The sequence below is a fragment of the Meles meles genome, chromosome 9 (assembly GCF_922984935.1).
Source record: "Meles meles chromosome 9, mMelMel3.1 paternal haplotype, whole genome shotgun sequence".
NCBI classification, from domain to species: Eukaryota; Metazoa; Chordata; class Mammalia; order Carnivora; family Mustelidae; genus Meles; species Meles meles.
The window spans coordinates 29,188,972-29,211,468 of NC_060074.1; the positions used below are offsets into that span (position 1 = coordinate 29,188,972).

The 22,497-nt window shown below is 48.5% G+C and overlaps 1 protein-coding gene across 3 annotated transcripts in view; it reads left to right on the forward strand.

The window, feature by feature from the left end:
- Nucleotides 1-22,497, forward strand: part of TTLL4 (tubulin tyrosine ligase like 4) — a 35,898-nt gene that overhangs the window by 9,930 nt on the left and 3,471 nt on the right. For 2 of the 3 annotated variants that reach the window (XM_046018912.1, XM_046018914.1), the window contains exons 2-14: nt 10,841-12,434; nt 13,306-13,415; nt 13,773-13,836; nt 15,792-15,913; nt 16,326-16,436; nt 17,026-17,102; nt 17,813-18,004; nt 18,102-18,184; nt 18,412-18,540; nt 20,160-20,282; nt 20,569-20,667; nt 20,972-21,106; nt 21,496-21,633. In XM_046018912.1, the coding sequence (XP_045874868.1) occupies nt 10,939-12,434; nt 13,306-13,415; nt 13,773-13,836; nt 15,792-15,913; nt 16,326-16,436; nt 17,026-17,102; nt 17,813-18,004; nt 18,102-18,184; nt 18,412-18,540; nt 20,160-20,282; nt 20,569-20,667; nt 20,972-21,106; nt 21,496-21,633 (2,879 nt within the window). In that variant the 5' untranslated portion in view covers nt 10,841-10,938. Of the gene's footprint in view, nt 1-9,728; nt 9,881-10,840; nt 12,435-13,305; nt 13,416-13,772; nt 13,837-15,791; nt 15,914-16,325; nt 16,437-17,025; nt 17,103-17,812; nt 18,005-18,101; nt 18,185-18,411; nt 18,541-20,159; nt 20,283-20,568; nt 20,668-20,971; nt 21,107-21,495; nt 21,634-22,497 lie in introns of all 3 variants that reach the window. The other variant, XM_046018913.1, reaches the window with a different exon arrangement.

Consider the following 22,497-nt stretch of genomic DNA (forward strand, 5'->3'; position numbering starts at 1 on the left):
GAGTCTAGCCAGTCCTTGTCTCAGCCTCTCTGTTTCTGTTTCCCAGATGGTGGCAGCAGTAACTGCTTTCTAGGTTAAAGGCAAGACAAGGACTTGTGTTTTGTTGGGCAGTGAGATTTTTCACATAGAATCAGGTTTAAACAGCATTTCTCCCCTAAAAAACAAGATGTCCCTGACACTGTGCGTTGATGGGCCCCAGGGAAAGTGCTGTTGAACTTCAGCTGCCAGGCTCTGGTGTTTGCCTTCTCCCTCGAACTCCCCTTAAGCCAGAGTTTGTCAGTTCAGGGGCTGATTAGAGCAGAGTGTGCTGGGTGGCTGGCTCATAGTAAGGTGACTAGGGAGACTGATGTCCTGGGGATGCCCTTCATAAGGCAGGTGACCTTAGTCCTTGAACGTTAGTGATAGTAGGTGGATCCCCAGTCAAGTCGGCTTCAGGTAATGAAGTGGAGGAGTGAGTCCTGCTTGGCGGGAATCACTCCCTAGTAAAATGCATTCCTGCCAGTCTTCTTTCAAAGAATTGAAGGTGATTGTGCACTGCCTGCCTCCTAGTCTGAGGAAAACCAAACTTCACTTTAAAAGTTGTAATAAACTTTTTTCTCTTTTTTTATTTTGAAATGATTTCAGACTTGCAAAAAAGCTGCAAAAATAGTACGAAGAATTCCTATTTACTTTTTTATTTTATTTTATTTATTTGATGGACAGAGAGAGAGAGGGAACACAAACAGGGAAAGTAGAAGTGGGAGAAGCAGGTTCCCTGCCGACTAGGGCGCCCGATGTGGGACTCGATCCCAGGACCCCAGGGCCATGACCTGAGCTGAAGGCAGACACTCAACTACTGAGCCACCCAGGCGCCCCCCATTTACTTTTTACCCAAGTTTATCAAATGTTTCTATTTTATCACACTTGCTTTAGTGTTCATAAGTGAACTGCGAATTGTTTTTTGAAATGTTTGCCAGTAACTTGCAGGCATGAAACCCCTTCATATCTGAATATTTCCTAAAAACTTCCTAGCTGTTTTCTAAAATAACAATATTCTCTTAAATAGACACAGTATATTGATCAAAATCAGGAAATTAATGTTGATACAATACCATGTACTATAATGTTATTATCAGATCTTCCCTATTCGGACATTGTCAGTTGTCCTGTCACTGTCCTTTGTTTTTTAGCAGCACACACTGCATTTGGTTGTCTTGTCTTTTTTGTCTCCTGTAAGTGGAATAGTTCCTCAGCCTTTGTCTTTCATGAGCTTGACACTGTTGAAGAGTACAGACTAGTTATTCTGTAGAATGACCTTCAACTTGGTCTTGTCCGATATTTCCCTTTGTATTCAGGTGGTGCATTTAGGTCAGGAAATCATAAACGTAATGATGAGTCCTTCAATAAGTCCTGTCATGAGGGGCATAGTGCCAATTTGTGCTCTTCCTGATGATGGGAACTTTGATCACTTGATTATGGTTGTGTCTGCCTGGTTTCTCCACTGTAAATCCACTGTAAAGTTATGGGTTTGTTTTTTTTTTCAAGATGTATTTATTTATGTGAGAGTGGGTACACATGGCTGGGAGTGGGGGGAAGGAAAGAGAAACTAAGCAGACTCTGTGCTGAGCGTGGAGCCGATGTGGAGTTTGATCTTACGACCCTAAGATCACGATCTGAAGCAAAACCAACAATCAAAGGCTCAACCGACTGGGCCATCCATGCACCCCAAGTTATGTTTGTTGCTTTTTTTAAAGATTTTATTTATTTGACAGAGATCACAGGTAGGCAGAGGCAGGCAGAGGGAGAGGGGAAGGGAAGCAGGCTCCCTGCTGAGCTGAGAGCCGGATGCAGGGCTCGATCCCAGGACCCTGGGATCATGACCTGAGCTGAAGGCAGATGCTTAACCCACTGAGCCACCCAGGCACCCCTCTTTTTTCCCTTTCGTAATTAATAAATATCTGTGGAGAGGTATTTTGAGGCAATAGAATGATCCCATTTCCCAGTAATCTTTCACCCACCAATTTTAGGATCCACTGATGAGTTTTGCCTGAAGCACTTATTACCATGGTGGTTGTGGGTGGTGATTTTCTGTTCTTATCCATTGGAATTCTTTTGTGAGGGAGCGTTGTTCCTTCTCCCCCATTTATTCATTCATTCATTTATTTATTTATATCACTGTGGATTCATGGATTCTTGCTTTACATAGTCAGATACTCATTTATTTTGGTGCTCAGGTTGTCCCAGATTTGGTTAGAAGAAGCCTCTTTAAACCCTTTTTTCCCTCTTCCACCTTTAATGACTTCATTGAGGTATAATTTACATACCATGCAATTGATTCCTTCACTTTGAAAGTAGAGCTCAATCACTTTAAGTTTGTACATTTGTGCAACATCACCACCATCTGGTTTCATTTTTTATTTTATTTATTTATTTTTTAATATTTTACTTATTTATTTGAGAGAGAGAGAGCCAGGGGCACGCAGAGAGAGTGACAGGGAGAGGGATATTCCCCGCTGAGTGGAGAGCCTGATGCGGGGCTTGATCCCAAGACCCTGAGATCATGACCTGAGCCAAAGGCAGACACTTAACCATCTGAGCCACCCAGCTGCCCCCACCATCTGCTTCTAGAACACTTTCATCACCCCATAGAGTTCCCTTATTCCCAATTATAGTCATTCCTTGTTCCCACCCTCAGCCTCAGGCAACCACTGATCTACTTTCTATCTCTATAATTTTGTCTTTTTTAGAAATTTTATAAAAGTGGAATCCTACAGTATATAGTCTTTTATGTCTGGCTTCTTTTTCTTAGCAGAATGTTTTTGAGGTTAATCTAGGTTGTTGCCTTTTATTGCTGAGTAGCATTCTATTAAATGGATATATCATATTTTGTTTATTTACCAGTTGATGGACATTTGGATTATTTCTAGTCTTTGCCTATTAAGAAAAATGCTGCTATGAATATTCGTGTGGAAGTGTTTGGACATAATGCTTTAATTTTTCTTTGGTAGATACTTGGGAGTGGAATTGCTGGGTCATTATATATTAGTTTTTACAAAACTCATAATTTTTTTTAAAGATTTTATTTATTTATTTATTTAACAGAGAGAGAGACAGACAGATCACAAGTGGGCAGAGAGGCAGGCAGAGAGAGAGGGGGAAGCAGGCTCCCTGCTGAGCAGAGAGCCTGATGTGGGGCTCAGTCCCAGGACCCTGAGTTCATGACCTGAGCTGAAGGCAGAGGCTTAACCCACCGAGCTACCCAGGCACTCAAAACTCATAATGGTTTTCAAAGTGGCTATATCATTGTATCATTGTATATTCCCATCAGCAATGTAGGAAGATTCCAATTTCTCCATATTCTGGTCAGCACTGTTATCAGTCCATGTTGGTTATAGCCATTCTAGTGGGTGGGTAAGTAATATCTTATTGTGGTTTTAATTGTCATTTTCCTAATGACTGAAGATATTGATCATCTTTTCATGTGCTTATTAGTCACTTATGTATTTATTTAGTGAAATATTTATTCAGATGTTTTGGCTATCTTCAAAATTGCCTGTTTAAATATTTTTTTAATTGGGTTGGTTTTCATCTTCTTTGAGTTGTTAGAGTTCATAGCATATTTTGGATACAAATCCATTATAATTGCAAATATTATCTCTCAGTTTGTAGATTTTTCTTTTCATTCTCTCAGTAGTGTTTTTCTAAATTCTTCATTGATATAATCCAGTTAAATAGCTGGACTATTTTTTTTTAAGTTTTTATTTATTTGACAGAGACAGCAAGAGAGGGAACACAAGCAGGGGGAGTGGGAGAGGGAGAAACACGTTCCCTGCTCTAGTCCTGATGCAGGACTAGGTCCCAGGACCCTGGGATCATGACCTGAGCTGAATGCAGACACTTAACGACTGAGCCACCCAGGCACCCCAACAGCTGGACTGTTAGCACATTTTCTCTTAAAAATTTTCAATTGCCCAAAGTCAGTAACATTTTCTCCTATGTTTTCTGCCTGAAGTTTTATAGTTTTAGTTCCTATATTTATCTCTCTGATCCAGTTTGAATTAATTTATGGTATAAGGTAAGAGTCTGAGTTCATTTTTTTATACACGAATAGCCACTTATTCCAACATCATTTGTTAAAGGTTATCCTTTTCCTCATTAAGTTGCATAGGTAACTTTATTATGAATTAATTCACCATAAATGGAAGGGTCTATTTCTAGACTCTGTTTGGTTCTGTTGATCTATATGTCTATTCTTATGCAAATACCACATTATCTTGATTACTATAGCTTTATACTATATTTTGAAATCAGGTAGTATAAGTTCAATTTTGTTCTTTTTTTTTTTTTTTCAAAATTTTTTCTGGCTGTTCTAGGTCTTTTTTCCATTTCCGTATAAATTTTAGGATCAGCTTATCAGTTTCTCCAGAAAAGCCTGCTGGGATTTTGATAGGAATTGTGTTTACTCCATAGGTCAGTTTGGGAAGAATTTGCCATCTTAACAATATTGAGTCTTCTAATTCATGAACATATTTTATCTCTCCATTTATTTAACTTTTTAATTTCTCTTGGGAGTGTTTTGTAGTTTTCAGTGTACTTTTTTAATTTCAGTTTTTACTTGTTAGTATATGGAAATAAATCAGCTTTTGTATCTTGATCTTGTATCCTATAATCTTGCTAAACTTGCTTATTTTAGTAGGTTTTTTGTAGATTTCTTAGACTTTTCTGTGTACAAGATGATGTCTCTGGCAAGTAAGTATAGTTTCACTTCTTCCTTTATAATCTACATGCATTTAATTTCTTTTCCTTGCCTTGTTGCACTGGCTAGAATTGCCAGCGCAATGTCGAATAGAAATGCGGAGAGTAGGCATCCTTGCCTTGTTCTCAGTCTTAGAGGGAAAGCATCTAGTGTTTTACTGTTAACTGAGCTATTTCTGTGATCTTATGATATGTCTTTATCAAAATTTGAGAATTTCCTCAGTTTTTGCAGCATAAGAGACAGTCAGGCTCATCTGATACTTTTCCTGCTCTAGCTGTTTTCCAAGGAGCTCTAGTTACTTGGTTTCTTTTATTTATTTATGTATTTTTAAAGATTTTATTTATTTATTTGACAGAGAGATCACAAGTAGGCAGAGAGAGGGAAGCAGGCTCCCTGCTGAGCAGAGAGCCTGATGTGGGGCTCTATCCCAGTACCCTGAGATCATGACCTGAGCTGAAGGCAGAGGCTTAACCCACTGAGCCATGCTTGGTTTCTTTTATTGACAAATAGTATATAGTGATCAGGGTCCAGGCAGTAGGTGAGTAACAATCGCTTTTTAACTCTTCTCCCAGTGTTTTTGGAAATCCCAGCCGTCTAGTTGTATAAAAACTGTAAGAGCCAGAAGCAAGGGTTTTCTTTGAGTATATCCCAAAGCACTTTTCAGTTGTTTTTTTAGTGCCAAGTCAGACCTGCCACTGAAGAACCCAGTTACTGGTAATATAATAAATTTCACAGAAGTTTCCAGATGACAAGAGTACTGTCTTTTTATTAAAAGAACACTATTTGTACTAGCTGAAATTTTGCAGTGGAATACTTGTTGCCTTCTCCAGGTGCATCCCCCTCCCCACTCTTCTTCATGGTAGCTTGAGAAGAGGGCTGAGGGGAGAAAGATCATTTGATGCCAGTCGTAACGAGCGTGATAACTGCCATCCCTTGAATGTTTAGTGTGGACCATGTGCTGTGCTTTATGTGAATTCTCTAATTTGATTTCACCGCTACCCAGCGGAGGTTATGATACTTCCTTTCTTGTCTTTTCCCAAACATTCCAGCTGTGTGGTTTTAGCACTGAATAAATTCACTGTTCATCAGAGCTCAGACTTGAGTTATGAAGGGGTGGTGACCGCTGGTCCAGCAGGGCTGAAAGGAGCAGTAGTCTCCTGGAGACTCTCAGAATACTACGCACAAGTGTCACGTGGTTGTTTGTTGTTTGTTTTGAAAGACTAAACAAGCAAACTAGAGAACTGTTCCCCCACCCCTGCCCCATCCTCATCTCACCTGTCTCCCCAAGGTATCTGCCATAATAGTTTGGCGTAAATTCTTCTAGATCTTTGGTATTTTAAAAAATTATTTTAATTTTTAAAATTATTTTAGTTTGGGCTCCCAGCATGGAGCCCAACACAGAGTTTCAACTCATGACCCCGAGATCAAGACCTGAGCTGAAATCATGAGTCAGATGCTTAACTGACGGAGCCACTCAGGCGCCCCAAGATTTTGTTTTGGCATAAACATATTTGAATGTTCTGAGAGCTGTTTCAGAGAGACTCTCCTTCCCAAGAACCTGCTCCTCAGCTGCTCTGCCCTAAACTAACCTTTCTTTTCAGCTGGGCATTTTCCTGATTGGACTTTGATTTAGGAACTTAACCAGAAACAGGCTTCTTTTGTTTTTTTTTTAGATTTTATTTGTTTATTTGTCAGAAAGAGAGTGCACAAGCAGGGGGAGCAGCAGGCAGAGGGAGAGGGAGAAGCAGACTCCCTGCCGAGCAGGGAGTAGGATGCGGGCTCTATCCCAGGACCCTGGGATCATGACCCGAGCTGAAGGCAGACACTTAACCGACTGAACCACCCAGGCGCCCCCAGAAACAGGCTTCTAAACTCGCACTCTGCAGACGATAGAATAATGTTTGTATCCGCTCTTCAGCCCTTAAGTCCTACTATTCCCCAGAGATAATGTGTAGGAGCAAGAAAGACAGAAGATTAATAGCTCTGTGAAATGTGTTGGGTTGTTCAAAATCCTTTTTTCCAGATGAGGTCAGTGTGTTGACTCCTCAAGTAAGTTCCTCACAAGCTGTCGATTGGAGAGTCGACTGATGGTGGATCCTTTAGGTTTAGTCAGAGAGTAAGTATGAGTGCCTTTGGTTATTTTTAAGTAGGGGATATATGTGGTTTAAAAGTGTATGAAAATAATGGGATCTGTAAATCCTTTAATTTATATAATCACCAATTACTCTTAAGTTCACGTTTGCTTCAGTTGGATGTCTTTAAAACAAGGCTTCCGTTAGTAGCCTGTGTGTGAGGCCTCCAATGTACATAAATGCCTTTTTTTCTTGTTCTCTTGTCTTTGATGTCTCATCCTAAAATGTTTCCTTTGAGATGGGCAGGCCATCTGTGAGAACTGTAGGCACACACACAGTGTGTGGCATCACAGTGCACTTAGAAACTTGAGAGAGATGGAGAGAAGGATCTCCCAGGCATTGTGTCAGGAGCCCAGGGTATAGCACAGGGGACAGGCTTTGTGGCTCTGGGAAGAACAGCCTTCTGAGTGTATGCTGTCTATGGGGGCTGGCTGCCAGACAGTGTTTGCCTGTCTAGACTCTGACTTTATGGCAGAAACCACAATTCTCAGGGTGTTGTATTTGGCAACTATTTCTCACTTCCTCTACTTCTTATATCTTAGACCACCTAGGACTTTTCCAAGTTTGTCACTCCTCATTCCTGTCGGAAGATGGAGTCCTTCCTTGGCACCTGAGTGGCAATGCTATTAAAGGCCATGTCTTGGAAAAGGTGGCCTGTGGCAGCAGTCAGAGGGTCCTGGGACCCGGGTTGCCTGAATTTTCTGGCCAGGTCCCTGCTTCCCTTCCACATGGGGATTTGATTTCATTAAGAATCTCTGTAAAGAGAAGGAAGGGGGCTGCTTTTAGCAACCATTTCCTCATCTAAACCAGACAGTACTTCTGAGGCAGGAACTGTGATATCAGGTCAGAACATTTGTATGTGGTACTGTTAGGAGTGATACTGTTTACCTCATGTTCTCGAATCTAGTCTGTGCAGATTATCTGACGTGACAGACTTGTTTTGGTTGGCAGTTCCTGACAGTCATCTTAGCCAGCTCTGGCCATCGTTTACTTTCAGTGGAGCCCTTTCCCGGAAAGAGACTTCTACAGAACTGTCTTCTCATCTGCTTGGCCCCAGTGTCCAGATAATGCTGCCTTAGGAAGACAGGTAGCTCTTTTCTAAGCTGCCATCCTACACATCAGGGGGACTGTGAGAGGAAACAAGGCGTGGGGAACAGCCATTGCAAAGACATAAGAGATCTGGAATGGCACTAGAGAGAGGAGAATCCCCTTGACTCTCTCTGGCGCTTGCCCAACTGGCCAGCTTTGCACTCTGCCTGGGAGCGGGCCACTTGCAGCCTCTGAAGAGGGTGGGAGCGTATTCTTGGCTTCCTTCTTCATCATTTGGATTAGCAGTCAAGTTAGCCAGATGGCCAGGCCACTCGCACTCAGTACTGGCCCTGGAGATTCGTGTGCTATAACGCAGAGAGGCAGATGCCGCCTGGTGTGTGCAGAAGGGAGGAGTAGAGGGTTCTGTTCACCCGGCCCTGGGGTGGTGTGCAATGCTCATGGCAGGGGGTGGGGTGGGAGAACGCATGCTCTTACAAGCTTCAGCCCCCAGGGGCTCAGTATGAACTGGGAGAGTGGTTCCAACCTGAGCTTTTTGTCTTGGCCCTGAAACTGAAGGGTAATTGAGGGGACAGGGACTGAGCTGTGCTTCCTTCCTGTATAAGAGGCATGTGGAGTCAGACAAACTCGAGTTTTAGTCTTGACGCCACTCATTATTGGTTGTTTAATTATAGAAGAGTTATTTCGCTTTTCTGATTCTCGGATTCATCGTCAGTAAATCGAGTGTAAGGTTTTTGTGAGGATTACATAAGAGAACAGAGGTAAAGTGCCTAGCACAGCACCTGGCATTTGTTAGGTGCCCAGATAGGTGTTGATCACTGCCCCTTCATTTACTGAACTTTTGCAGTTTATTCATTCAACAGAATACTGAGCGTGTACTGTGTTCCAGACGCTGCGGGGGACACGAGCTAGTGGAAAATGCACGTGTGGCTCCTGGTCAGACAAGTGGTGCATTATTCAAGTTCAGGGTAGTAGAAGCAGCGACAGTGGCCTGCACGCGGCTGAGGCATCCTCTTCAAAGTGGAGAGTCTGGGAAGGCTCCCTGGAGAAGGGGGTATTCAAGTTGAGTACTTTTCAAGTCTGGTCAAAGAGAAGGAAAGGACTCCAGGGAGGAGCACTTAATAAAGGCGTGAAGGTCTGAGGTAGCGGGATGCACATGAGGAACCGCAAAGTGGGTATTTTTCAAGCCGACCAGTGCAGTTCCATTTCCTTGGCCCTTCTCTCCCGTCACTTTGGTGTGTCTGTTGGCTTGCATGGGTAGGGCAAGACATGGATTCCTGAAAGAGGATGACATGAGTTGGAACTGAATCTGTTGAGTATACACAACACACACACACGGTCTGGTAAAGTCCCTGGAGGGCTTTGACTCTTCCCTTGTGTCTGCTTCGCTGTCATAAATGCATGGAGTATAATTAGCCCCTGCACCGTACTTCCGTGGTTTAGACTCGGTGGAGGTCCGTTTTCTGTCTCCTTAATTTGAGGTTACTGGCATCAAAATCTAGTTTTAGAACTTAGGCTGTTTTTAGCCCACTGTGATATTGAATGTTGGCAGTCATGAGTTGTGGTTCTTGTCCTTGCTCCTTGAGAAAGAATCCACGTAAGTCAGCCTTTGCACGAAAAGAGAGTGACGTCATGTGGCTTCTGTAGGCGTTGTGTTTGTAGACAACACCAACGGTTCCTACAGATGGAGGCAGGAGTCATGGATCTTCCTTGGCCGTTAGTCTCTTATCAGAATATGAGGTCCTCTTCCTGTTGAAGTTTGTATTTTAAAAGTACTTGAACAAAGAAATTCTCTGCTAATTCTTTCCCTCTAGCCACTACAAAAGCACTTCCTTGGAAAGGATGCCAGGATTCCATTCAGAATTATCCCAGATGAGTGACTTCTTATAGAAGAGTCTTGTTTTTCCCCCTCTGGATGCTGTCATTTGTGAAAACTGGAGATTATTTTGTGACTTTGATTTAGAAAGTAAGTGACCATGCCTAACGACTGTTTGGAACTCAGAATTAACTGGCTGGTTTTGCCATAGAGGAAACATCGAATGAGGGCCCAAGACAGGCCCTCCCTCCCTGCGCTCTGCCCCCCCCCCCCCCCCCCCCCCGCCAACTGATGCCTGGGGCTTGGGATAAAGCAAGCTCTCCTCCTCCTTCTCCTGTTTTCTACCCCCCTAAACTCTCCTGTCCCACCGTGGCTGCCGTAAATAAGGTCACTTTAAGAAAAAACAATGTTGGTGTCCTTTTCCATTTTGTTTCTTCTTTTTCCCAATGACACATGGAATGGGCTCTAAGTCTGTGTAGCTGGCCAGACGCTTAAAGAGGTGAAGTCACTGTGTCAGCTTCCGAGTGAACTCCAGAGGTCAGCAGGGGAATTCTCTGCTTGTATCTCATCTTGTCACACCTAGCCGTGAAAAGCAGACCACACTAGGGGCCGCTGAGAGTTGGTCAGGGATGAGTAGATGTAAAATAGGTTTCTCAAGTGACCCCTGAGCTTTCAGAATTGGTTGGGGAGGAGGACGATATTGGCTGGTTTCTCTGCCACCCCCAGACTTACCTTTTCCGAGCCCCACCGGGCTTAGGAAAGAAAGGAAGCCACTCAGAGAAGTCGTGGATGGTGAGACAGAGAGATGTAGTTTTCTCTGGAGAGAGAGCAGAGGGCTCTGGGGGTGCAGGAACACGTGAGCAGACTGCTGTGTGGAGCTGTGAAGTCCCAGTCCTTGACAAAGCCGGCCCTGATTGCTCAGGGCAGCCGGAAGACCCCTGCAGGCCCTGTAGGGGTCCAGTGTCCTTCTCTCCGGGTCCTAAATGACAGCTACGGCTGGTTGCCCCAGGGGAACCGAGGTGGGGCTCTGTTGCTTCACCAAGGACCCCTGTAGCCCACACTCTGTCCTCCCGGGACAATAATATCCCCAATGGATTCTCCTCCCTCCAGGTGGACAGATGGCGAGGATGCAGCCGCTACTACTGGAGGTGCGTGGCACCGGTTCTGAGTCTGGCCACGAGGCCATGTGGCCATGATGGGTGCCCCTCATGGCCTCAGCAGGAACCGAGCACTACAGTATTGGCCTCCGCCGGGGAAACAGCTTCAAGCAGAGTGGCCCCTCGGGCTCCGTGCCCACCCGGCCACCAGAGAGACCCTCTGAGGGCAGAGGCTGGGCACAGGCCCATCAGCAGGTGAAGCCAATCTGGAAGCTGGAGAGGAAGCACGTGGGGACACTGTCAGCGGGCTTAGGCCCTGGCCTCTTGGGTGTTCCGCCGCAGCCAGCCTATTTCTTCTGCCCCAGTGCTTTATGTAGCTCGGGGCGCTCAGCCGTCCTTGCGGGCCCCAGCAACTCCTGTTACCTGCCCTCCCTCCCGGACCTGTTCAGCGGGACGCTGCTGTACCGCCGCGCCAGCTACCGGCACAAACCCTACCAGCAGCTGGAGTCCTTTTGCCTGCGCTCAAGCCTGCCGGAAAGAAGACCTCTCTCTCTCCCTCAGAAGAGCCTCCCCATCAGACTCACTGCCAATAAGGCCCCTTCTTTCATGTTCTCCCCCGTGGCCCAGCCCATGGCGTCCTCATCCACAGATCCATACCTCTCACTGGGAGCGGCTGGGGAAAACCCTTCGGGGAAGAGCCTGGCCTCTGCCATCTCAGGGAAGATCCCAACTCCGCTCGCCGCCCCCTCTGCCTACAAGCCCACGCTGAATAACAACTCCTTCATGCGGCCAAATAGCACTAAAGTGCCTTTATCGAAGGCCCCAGAGGGCCTGAAGCCAGTATCCTCCCCCACGATCCATCTTGTCCCCTGGCATCATTCGGGGGGCACCGGGGACTGTGTCCTCCAGCCTGTGGAACACAAGGTGCCCAAGAGCGATGGCACTGTCCTTGGTGAGGCCCCCACCCCTGGCACCCTGTCTGCCCCTAGCTCCTTAGACACTTTGACTACCAGCGTGGCCTCTACCCCGTACACCCGGAGTCACTTAGCCACCAGAGCAGAGCTGCCCCCCTGTGGCCTGGACGGCAGCTTTGTTTCTCAGGCTCTGGCTAAGGAGGTTCCTTTCACTGAGGCTGTGAGGAAGTTGACTGCAAGAGGCTTTGAGAAGAAGCCAAGGCCAGGCGGCCAGTTTGAACAGGCTTGTTTCATGAGCCCCAGCTTGCAGTGTGATCTCCTCACCAGGAACCTGCAGTGGAAGTCTCCCGTGGTTGGCCAGCAGTTCCCTCAGGAGGATGCTGGAGCGAACAGGCGGTCTCTCCCTAGCACCTCGGACACCTTGGAGTTGGACAGTACCGTCTTCTGTACCAAACGCATCAGCATTCACCTCCTTGCCTCACATGCCAGTACGCTCAGCCAGAGCCCTGCCTGTGGATCTGCGATTGACCCCCCAGCACTTGGAGAAGACAAAACTCCCATCCTGCCTTCTCCCCCTCAGCCCCTTGGTGTAGCCGACGTGGCCACCCGCCTCTCTTCCATCCATCTGGGCCAGCTTGGGAAGGAGGGGCCTAAGGAAGCGAGGGGGCCGGACTCCCCTACTAGGGATAGCAGGTAAGTTAGAGAAAGTTTTCGATGCCTTTAGAGCAGTGGACTATATACACCATAATTTGGTGACCCTAACCCTGCGTCTCTGAAGGTGGTTTTATTTTTTTGGCTGCCCTGGCATTTTGGTTTCCAATTTAGGGCAGAGGTTGGCAAAATAGACCAGCATGTAGGCCAAATCTTACCCGCTGCGGGCTTTTATAAATAAAGTTTTATTGAAACACAGCCTCACCCATTCGTTTACTGCTGTCTGTGGCTACTTTCATGTCCCAGTGGTAGGACTGAGTAATTGCAGCAAACTGAATGGCCCGCAAAACTGAAAAGATTCACTATCTAGTCCTTTAGAGAAAGAGTTTGGCAGCCCTGCTTCAGGTTATCATCAGGAAGAGATAATGCCAAACGTTGGAGCCTGCGACTTCTCCACTTAATTCCATACCAAACCAGGCTCTCTGTCATTCCTTGTTTGATAGCCATTTCAGAGTTAGGGCACACACAAACTTGGCTCCTTCTCTTGTGCCCTGTTACGTCTCTGGAACCTTGGTCCACCAAGGCCTTGTGCAGAATTCTGAGGTCTAGGGGCCTTTGAAGTCAATTACCAGATATTCATTGATAGTGTTTTGTATGCAGAATTTTGCACTGATGTTCTATGAGGGAGAAGATGGGAGATGGAGTGCCTCTCTGCACAATAGGGGCTGTAGGGTTGAGGAACTATGGCTAGACCAAAACTCTGAGGGCCAGAAAAATGAGTTGTGAGATCTGGACAAGAGACAGCAAGTCGTCGAGTGGGGAGGAGATGAACACTGGGAGGTGATGAAGCAATGAGAATCTAGCTGTGACCTCTCTTAACGGAGGTTGGGCTGGGGCATGATTCTTTCTATAGTTCACCTGCAGACCCGCAGCTAGACCTGGGTGAGGCTGAAGATCTAGAAGAAGAGCTAGTCGATGGTTTGGAGGACTGCTGCAGCCATGATGAGAATGAAGAGGAAGAGGGTAAGTAAGGGACCCTCTCCCCTCCCAGCTGGGAAGTGGTCACCACCCACGAGGGATGGGGGCTGACATTTGTATGCTGGGTCCTTGACTCACTTTATCACCCGCAGTAATCGTTTGCCTTATGGGTCTGAGGGTGGCAGTGGCTTCTGGGAAATTGGTTCACTAGCCCTGCGGTCCACCAGTCTTCTTTCCTCTGTGCTACTGCCAAGCTCACAGAAGGCTGTGAGAGGCTGCATGTTGGTGCTCGTGGCTCCGCGGGAAGGCTGAGCCAGGATGCCCAAAGAAGCACAGCCTGGGCGTGTTGGGTTTGTGTAGCAGCCTCTGCCAGTGGACCTTCTTCTGCTCTCTCCCCTCCAGGAGACTCAGAGTGCTCCTCGTTCAGTGCCGTCTCCACCAGCGAGTCGGTAGCGGTGATCTCCAAGTGAGTGTTGTGTCGATCATTGGTACGGGCTTATTTGCTGTCTAAGATTATAAAGAGAGGGGTGCTTGGGTGGCTCAGTCATTTGAGCATCCGACTCTGGGTTTCAGCTCTGATTATGGTCTCCGTGCTCAGTAGGGAGTCTGCTCGAAGATTCTTCCCCTCTCGGCTCCCCGCCTCCACCCCCACCCCCGTTTGCTCACCTGTGCACACACTCTCTCTCTCTCAAAGAGAATAAATTAAAAAAATACAGAAGATTATAAAGTCATTAATGGCCCTGTTAACTGTAACTCGTTTTTACCAGATTTTGACATTTGGGACTTTAGTTTTCAAATAAGGACCAATGGAAGGGACTAGAAGCATATTTTATCGTTCAGGCTTAAAAATAGTACCGTGTTTCTTAGGCTGCAGTTTGGTTGTTAGTTTCTAAGAAATTGTTCCAAGTAAAAAGAAAAGGATTTCAAACAGTGCTTAGAAAATTAATGTTAATTAATTTTAATGGAGAAACATAATATTTGGCCACCCCACAAGGGTCATTGCGACCTTGCATCATAAGTGTGCCCCACTATCAGACACAGTTCTGAGATGTACATATTTTTGTGTGAACGTAAATCTTTGTCCCTCTGAGGTCAGTGTCCAGGAGTGCTGTTGCTGGGTCGTATGGTAGTTGCGTGTTTAATTGTTGTGTTTTTAAAAGATTTTATTTATTTATTTGAGAGAGTGAGCATGAGGGGTGAGCAAAGGGGGAGGGAGGAGGAAAGAATCTAGTGCGGAGCCCGACTCGGGGCTGGATCTCACAACCCTGAGCTCATGACCTAGTTCACGGACTGAGCCACCCAAGCGCCCCACTTATTGTTTTTTTTAAGAAACCACCAAAACTTTTCCAGAGTGGCTTTACCATTTTACATTCCTGTCTTGTCTTATTTCTAAGCCTTAACTCCTTCTCCTTGATTTTCAGCGGTCTTAAATTCTAATACTCCGTAAATTAAAAAGCTTTGAAATAAAAATATTTTGGAAACAAGGAATTGAGAGTTGAATTCATTGGAACTATTTAGCTGAGAATTAGTATTTAACTGGACTCAGTAACATTTCTAAATAATTTAAAGATTTCAAACAACCGAAGTGTTTTCCGTACTAGTGCCTATTTCTGTTGTGCTGCAAAATAACAGGTAGAACGGCTCTTTGTAAGCTAAAGATTAATCTTAAATAGTAATCTTTGTGGGTCATGTCAGCTCAGCAGAGAGAGCGATAACTATTTTCTCCTTTCCCCCTGCTATTTAAAGACATGGTCTGGGACTCTCCTCCTGCACCCGATAGCTGAGGTGTTCAGTTTTAGAGATCCCTTGAGATCACCTTGGCTGCGCCATGGTGGGAGCAACGGCCGGACCCCAGCGGCCCACTGCTCCAGATTCCCAGACCTGCGTTACCACACTAATGTCCCAGATCACTTCCCAAAATGGAGAGCAGCCTTCATCACCTGCATATCTTCAGATTAGCCTAAATAGAAAATGAGTTAGAAGTATCCCTATTTCTTTCCTTCTGTTGCTTTTCCCCCTTTTTCTTTTTAAAACTCTCTATACTTCTTCTTAGGTCTTTTCTGCTCTTCCTTCTTTTTCATTATCCATATCGTTTTCTCTCCTCATTTACTCCTCTTTGTGCAAGTGTTGCATACCTGCTCTCGGAGCCACTCTTTCCAGGGCTTTCCCTGCCCATGTCTTGTCAGGGGAGATGTTGGAGCTGTGTCACAGAAGGGAGTATGGGAAAGTCTGGCCTTTAGGTGACATGTACCGGTGTTAGCTCTGGCACCGTGTAGATTCGTATTTGCAGAATACTTACTGAGTACTTGTCTTTGCGGAATCCCGGTGCGAAAGACCACACCCCTGAGGAAAGGACACAGTGACAGCACTTCGGGGGCGTGGCCTCCCCTTTCTCTAGCACACGTCTGTTTTGCATCATAGGAGCTGTGCGGAGATTCTCACCAAACCTCTCTCCAGTGAGAAAGTTGTCCGGCCAGCCCTCGTCTACAGCCTCTTTCCCAACGTGCCCCCTACCATCTATTTTGGCACCCGGGACGAGAGAGGTAACCCTGGCCAAGGGTCTGAGCCCTGAAGTGTCCCCAGGAGAAGGGTGCTAGGCAAGTTGGGAGGAGTGGGCAGGGGAGTGAAAGGGGCTTTCCAGAATGACCTTTCTGGTGATCGGTTCCCCACCTGGTTCACCAGCCTGATACTCGGAACTTTTCCGTGTCTGTCCCTCAGCTGACCCTTGTCAGCCACATCATCTCATGCTTCATTCCTGCCAACCTCCCTCTGGTCCGTGTTCCTCAACCGCTGCGGCCCCCCTCTTCCTGCCAAGGGTGCTCCTTTGAAACTCTGGCCAGAACACTTCTTAGTGACTCGTCTCCCTAGTGGAGGCTGGGCAGCGGCGCCACCTTTCCACTTCTAACCCTGACTCTCCTGCTCTCCTTCACCCTCGCCCCCCATCCTTTTCCCCAGTGGAGAAACTTCCCTGGGAGCAGAGGAAGCTGCTCCGCTGGAAGATGAGCACTGTGACCCCCAACATTGTCAAGCAGACCATTGGACGGTCCCACTTCAAAATCAGCAAGAGTGAGTCACCGGCCTTACTGCGAGCTTGTCCCCTGCCCCGTCAGATGGCCTCCGGATGGGGGGAGAGCCCTGCATACCTCCTGCTCTGAGGGGACCCTGGCCTGGATTTCCCACCTCATGGGAAGACATAGCTCTGAAGTCTCTCTGGGCCGGAGCCTGGTCCTCGAAGTTAGAAGACAGAGAGCCATTGTTCTGTTCCTGACCCCAGGGTCTCACGTAGGACAGCTCCACAGCGGCTCTTAGAAAAATGGGTCTGGGGGGGCGCCTGGGTGGCTCAGTGGTTAAAGCCTCTGCCTTCGGCTCAGGTCATGATCCCAGGGTCCTGGGATCGAGCCCCACATCAGGCTCTCTGCTCTGCGGGGAGCCTGCTTCCTCCTCTCTCTCTCTCTCTCTGCCTGCCTCTCTGCCTACTTGTGATCTCTGTCTGTCAAATAAGTAAATAAAATCTTAAAAAAAAAAAAAAGAAAAGAAAAGAAAAATGGGTCTGGGAGCTGTGCCCAGGCCCAACGGTGTGTCTGGGGCCTCTGAGCCTCTTGGCCCCAAGGACTGAGCTGCTAGGGGGACTGACTCCCTGATGTGCCTCCTGTAGGAAATGATGACTGGCTGGGCTGCTGGGGTCACCACATGAAGTCTCCTAGTTTCCGATCTATTCGGGAGCATCAGAAGGTAGGAGTCCTTTCTGGGGAGTCCCTCCCCTGGACTTCGGACCCGGCAGGAGGAGGTTGGTATGGGCAGGGGGGAAAGAGGAGGGTGACCGCGGAGAAGCCAGGACCGTGCACAGAGCGGAGGCGGTGCGGGAGGAGTGGGCAGCGGGGCCCTCGCGGGTCATGGCCATCCAGCAGCGCAGCTGCAGTGCCCCAAGGGGCTGCAGCCCCCCCAAAACACTTCCTTCTCCGATGTGGTTTGAGCTGCGGCATCTGTTTCTGTGAATCGTGTCTCTGCTGTGACTGCTGTGCATTGCCTCCAGTCTGCCAAGCTGGGTGCGCACAAAGAGGACTCTGGTCTCCTGTTGGACAGAGGAGTCCCTTGCCCCAGACTTAACGAAGGCCACGTGCTTTCCTATCTTTGCCCTACAGGCCGTTAAGGCAGTAGACACTTACAGGGAATTTCTTGTCTGACTTAATCACTGTTCTCTGGTTGTTCATGAGCTATCTACCCCTTGGGGGTACTACATTTTGGTGTTTTTTGTTTGTGTTTTAATCATCTTTTGGTGAGTGCTCCGCAGGGGAGTACTTACCATCCGATGGTGACGGTAGAAGTGGATTGAGAGCTCAGAGTGTCGCTAAGGAAGTTGAAAGGACCCCGTGAGTCTTGCTGTCTTCCTCCTGGCCTTACCCAGGCCCTCTCTCTGCTCTCCCACTTTGTCCCTTCTGTAGCTGAACCACTTTCCAGGTTCCTTCCAGATTGGGCGAAAGGACCGGCTGTGGCGGAACCTGTCTCGCATGCAGAGCCGCTTTGGCAAGAAGGAGTTCAGTTTCTTCCCCCAGTCCTTCATCCTGCCCCAGGACGCCAAGCTCCTGCGCAAAGCCTGGGAGAGCAGCAGCCGCCAGAAGTGGATTGTTAAACCGGTGAGTGGATGGCGGCAGGCAGTGGGTCGAGGTCCGAGAGCGGGAGCGATGGCATATTGGGCCGGCAGCAAATCTCTCCCTTCCGCTTGCCTTCTAGCCAGCATCAGCCCGAGGTATTGGCATCCAGGTCATTCACAAGTGGAGTCAGCTCCCCAAGCGAAGGCCCCTCCTGGTACAGAGGTGAGCTTGTTGCCAGCTCATACCCCACTCCTCATTTTCCCACCTCCCCTGCCCAGAGGGTCCCTTTTTATAGCGTTTCCCTGCCCTTTGTCCTCCCAGCCATCGACCTTCTTCAGCCAGCAGTTTTAAGGTCTTTACTTTGGGGACTCTTCGCTGGCTTCTGCTGTTTTATGTACTGAGCCCCATCTCATGGGTCACGTCCCTGAAGCTGACCGTTCCCTGTTTAGGTATCTGCACAAACCCTACCTCATCAGTGGCAGCAAGTTCGACCTGCGAATCTATGTTTACGTCACCTCCTACGATCCTCTGCGGATTTACCTCTTTTCCGACGGACTCGTCCGCTTTGCCAGTTGCAAGTACGTGGTCATGCTGAGGCCTCACCCCGACAGCTCTGGGGACTTGTTTTCCTGAGAATGAGGGGAACTGGAGGATGCCAGGCTGAAAAACAATACATTTTGTGGGCAAAGGAGAAGTAGGTGTATCTGGAAAACCCAATCTTCCTTTCCTTTGTCTCCTATCACACTGAACACTTCTGCCACTTCTGGTCACCAAGTGAGTGGGACTTTTCCCCACAGGAGGCAATTCTTTGCAACACCAGCTGGGTATCCTGCATTTTAACTCCCGTCTGACACTGGCCACGCCCTCCACACACACACCCCACCAGAGTCCGAGCCCCCAGCTTGGGGCTCCGCGTCATGAGGTTGCCCCTTCCTCCTGCTTCAGACGCTGGTCACCAGTCCAGGTGCCTGTGCTTCTTATCGGTCAGCTAGAAGTCAGAGGTTCCCGGAACCCCCTTCTCAGCTTCCATTAATTTGCCAGAGCAGCTCATCATAGCAGATGGTAAAGTTTGGTTACAGGCTAACAGCCAGAGAGAAGAGACCAGGTGAGGTGTCAGAGGAGACAAGGCACAGGGCGGCGTGTGTGACAAGGGGTGCAGCGCTCCCTGACCCTCTCTGGGCCCCACTCCCAGCACATCCCACAGGATCCCCACCTAGAACATGCACCTTGTACTTTGGGGATTTTAGGGAGGCTTCATCGTGTAGGCATGATTGATTCTGTTTTTAGCCCTTCTCCCTCTTAAGGGGGGAGAGGGGGCAGGGCCGAAAATTCCAAGCTTCTAATCATGGGTTGGTCTGTCTGGTGATCAGACCCTATCCAGGAACTCACCCAAAGTCGCCTCATTAGAACACAAGACGCTCCTATTGCCTAGGAAATTACAAGGGTTTCAGGAGCTGTGTGTCAGGAACTGGGATCAAAGACCAAAAGATGGTCTGATAGTGCTCTTATCACTGAGGAATTTATAAGAGATTTAGGAACTCTGTGCCAGGAACCAGGGACAGGGACATGCATGTAAGTTTCTTATTATAAATCGCATTATCATATGGGGAAGAGGAAACGAGAAGCCTCTCTTCTCTCCCTCAGTGACTGTGGGCTGTGTCCTCCTACAGGACTGAGGTGGGATGAAGGCGATCAGTCCCACATGCCTTGCCCTGTGCTTCTCTTGCACTTGGCTGTATCTTTTCATCTCCTTATATAAGAAACAAACAGGGGCGCCTGGGTGGCTCATTGGATTAAGCCGCTGCCTTCGGCTCAGGTCATGATCTCAGGGTCCTGGGATCGAGCCCCACATCGGGCTCTCTGCTCCGCGGGGAGCCTGCTTCCCTCTCTTTCTGCCTGCCTCTCTGCCTACTTGTGATCTCTCTCTCTGTCAAATAAATAAATAAAATCTAAAAAAAAAAAAAAAAGAAAGAAACAAGTAAACATAAGTAAACTTTTCCTGAGTTTTGTGAGCTGCTCATGATAAAGGAGCTGTGGTATTCTAGAAACCTTGCCAACAGACGTACTTCTCACGCTCTTACACATCTGGAAAGATCTGTTTACTTGTCCTTTACTGCCTTGGGATTTGGGGAAACGTTTGGACCTCTGTCCACCTGCTGTCTCCCTATCTTACCTCTGCCTTTCTCCTCACTTCTAGGTATTCCCCTTCCATGAAGAGCCTTGGCAACAAGTTCATGCACCTGACCAACTACAGTGTCAATAAAAAGAATGCTGAGTACCAGGCCAATGCGGATGAAACAGCCTGCCAGGGCCACAAATGGTACCCAGGCTGCGTCCCCCTCAGGCGGAGGCCTAGGGGAACACAGGGTTCTGGGCTTTGGGGAGGTTCAGGGGCACGGTCAGTGAGGATTGATGTAAAACCCAAAGGTCATATAAACACTGGGCAATTCAGAATTGGTCTGTTTCCATCCAAGCTCCTCTCTTTCTGAATTGAAAACCTCAAAAGAGACATGGAGAGAGCGCCTTTGGACCTCTTACTCATTTTTCTTTCTCTTTTCGTCATCACCTGTTCATAGAATATAACCCCTGCCCCACCTGCCTTGCAGGGCACTGAAGGCTTTATGGAACTACCTGAGCCAGAAGGGAGTCAATAGTGATGCCATCTGGGAGAAGATAAAGGATGTTGTTGTCAAAACCATCATCTCGTGAGTCACGCTGCTACCCTGGTGTGGGGCCTTCCATGGCCTCCCCTTTTTTCATGGACCTACACACGGCTGTGCCCCAGACACTGACCACACCGGGCGTCAGTTTCTGAGGACTAGGAATAGGAAGGAGTAGCTAGAATTCTGCCCTTTTACTGAACTTCCTCTCCAGAATCTGGCTCTAGATCAGAGGCCTCCCTTGGGAACTGCTTTTCCTGGAGTGCTTCTGTTCTCCCGTCTCTGGGCAGCTATAGCGAGGGCCCTGCAGGAGGAGGTAGGCTAAAGACGTGGTCTTCCCTGTGACCAGGTCGGAGCCCTATGTGACCAGCCTGCTGAAGATGTACGTGCGACGGCCCTACAGCTGCCACGAGCTCTTCGGTTTTGACATCATGCTAGACGAAAACCTCAAGCCCTGGGTCCTGGAGGTCAATATCTCCCCGAGGTAGGTGGGTTCTTGGGGCACTCGGAGCACAGTTCTGCCTGTGTCCTCACGATCCTCTTTCCGCTCTGGTCTTGCTGACTTCTGGGAAGACCTTTCCTGCAGTAGATTTTGTGTTTTCCCTTGGTGATCTGTTTTTCCCTCCTTCACTCATTCTAAGCCATTTTCTCAAGAAGTTGCTCTCTGGGACTTGATCCCTACCATGTGCTTTCCCCCGGCAAAGAAAGGCCATAGTCGGGAACCATCCCGAGTGAGGTGATCACTCTCTGTGGGGCAGCAAGTCCCCCGTGATGGTGCTCGGGGGTTGGGGAGGCAAGGTGTCCACGGGCTAGCACTGACTCAGGCGCGTGGCCAGAAGCCGTCCTACTGCCCCTCGTACCCTTTCCCTGAAGCCTCCACTCCAGCTCCCCGCTGGACATCAGCATCAAAGGCCAGATGATCCGCGACCTTCTGAACCTGGCAGGCTTCGTCCTACCCAACGCAGAGGACGTCGTGTCCTTCTCCGGCAGCCCCGGCAGCTCCAGCGCCAGGTCAGCCTCTGTGCTTAGCCCTGTGGCTCACGAGCGGCCCCCTGGGGACTGTGGGAAGGAACAGAGCCCGAGCACCCCTTCCTGCTCAGTCTCCCGTGCTGCACACTCTGCCCCCAAAGTCTTCCCACGCACCTCTTCCCACGTCAGTGCCCCTGAAAAGCATGGCTGGTTTTATCACTCCCAGCTCAGGAATCTCCACAGGGCCTGAAGAATCAGCTTTAAACTCCTCACAGGGGCACACGAGGCCGTGGCCTTCTTTTCCCAGGCGTCCCTCGCTCTCCTCCCCTTCCTGGCTCCTGTGCTCTGACCAGGCAGCTGCTCCTAGAAGTCCAGAGGTGAAGGATCGGTGAATGGAGTCTCCTCTCTGAAATGGGCATGGCTTCTCACTGTTCCTCTGGAATGTCCCCTCCTCTGCTCCTGGGCTTTCTTCCTCCTGACACCCCCCTCAGTCAGACCTCCCTGCTGGGACCTCACCCACCCACGAGAGCCGAGCTGCGGGCGGCATCTGCGTGAAGCCATCTCCAGCACAGCCCCAGACCTCTTGGAACCACTCTTGAGGGGAGGGAGCTGATACTTGGTTGGGACCTTGCTGTGTGTCGGGAGAAACCCGTAACTCCTCTCCACCTCAGCCCACGCGGCTGGTAATCGTGTCCTCAGCTGACCGATGTGGAGACCGGAAATCCCTGGGATTAGGCAGCCCACCCATGGTTATTCCACTACAGAGTGGGAGAGCTGGGATTCTAGTCCCGATTCGCCGGGAATAACACTTGCTTTCCCCACTGCGTCTCGTGGACTCTGGTGTGGCTCTGGCTGTGGCTGTCACTTAACACCCGCCGCCCCATGGGCTCTTTGGAGGCCATCTTC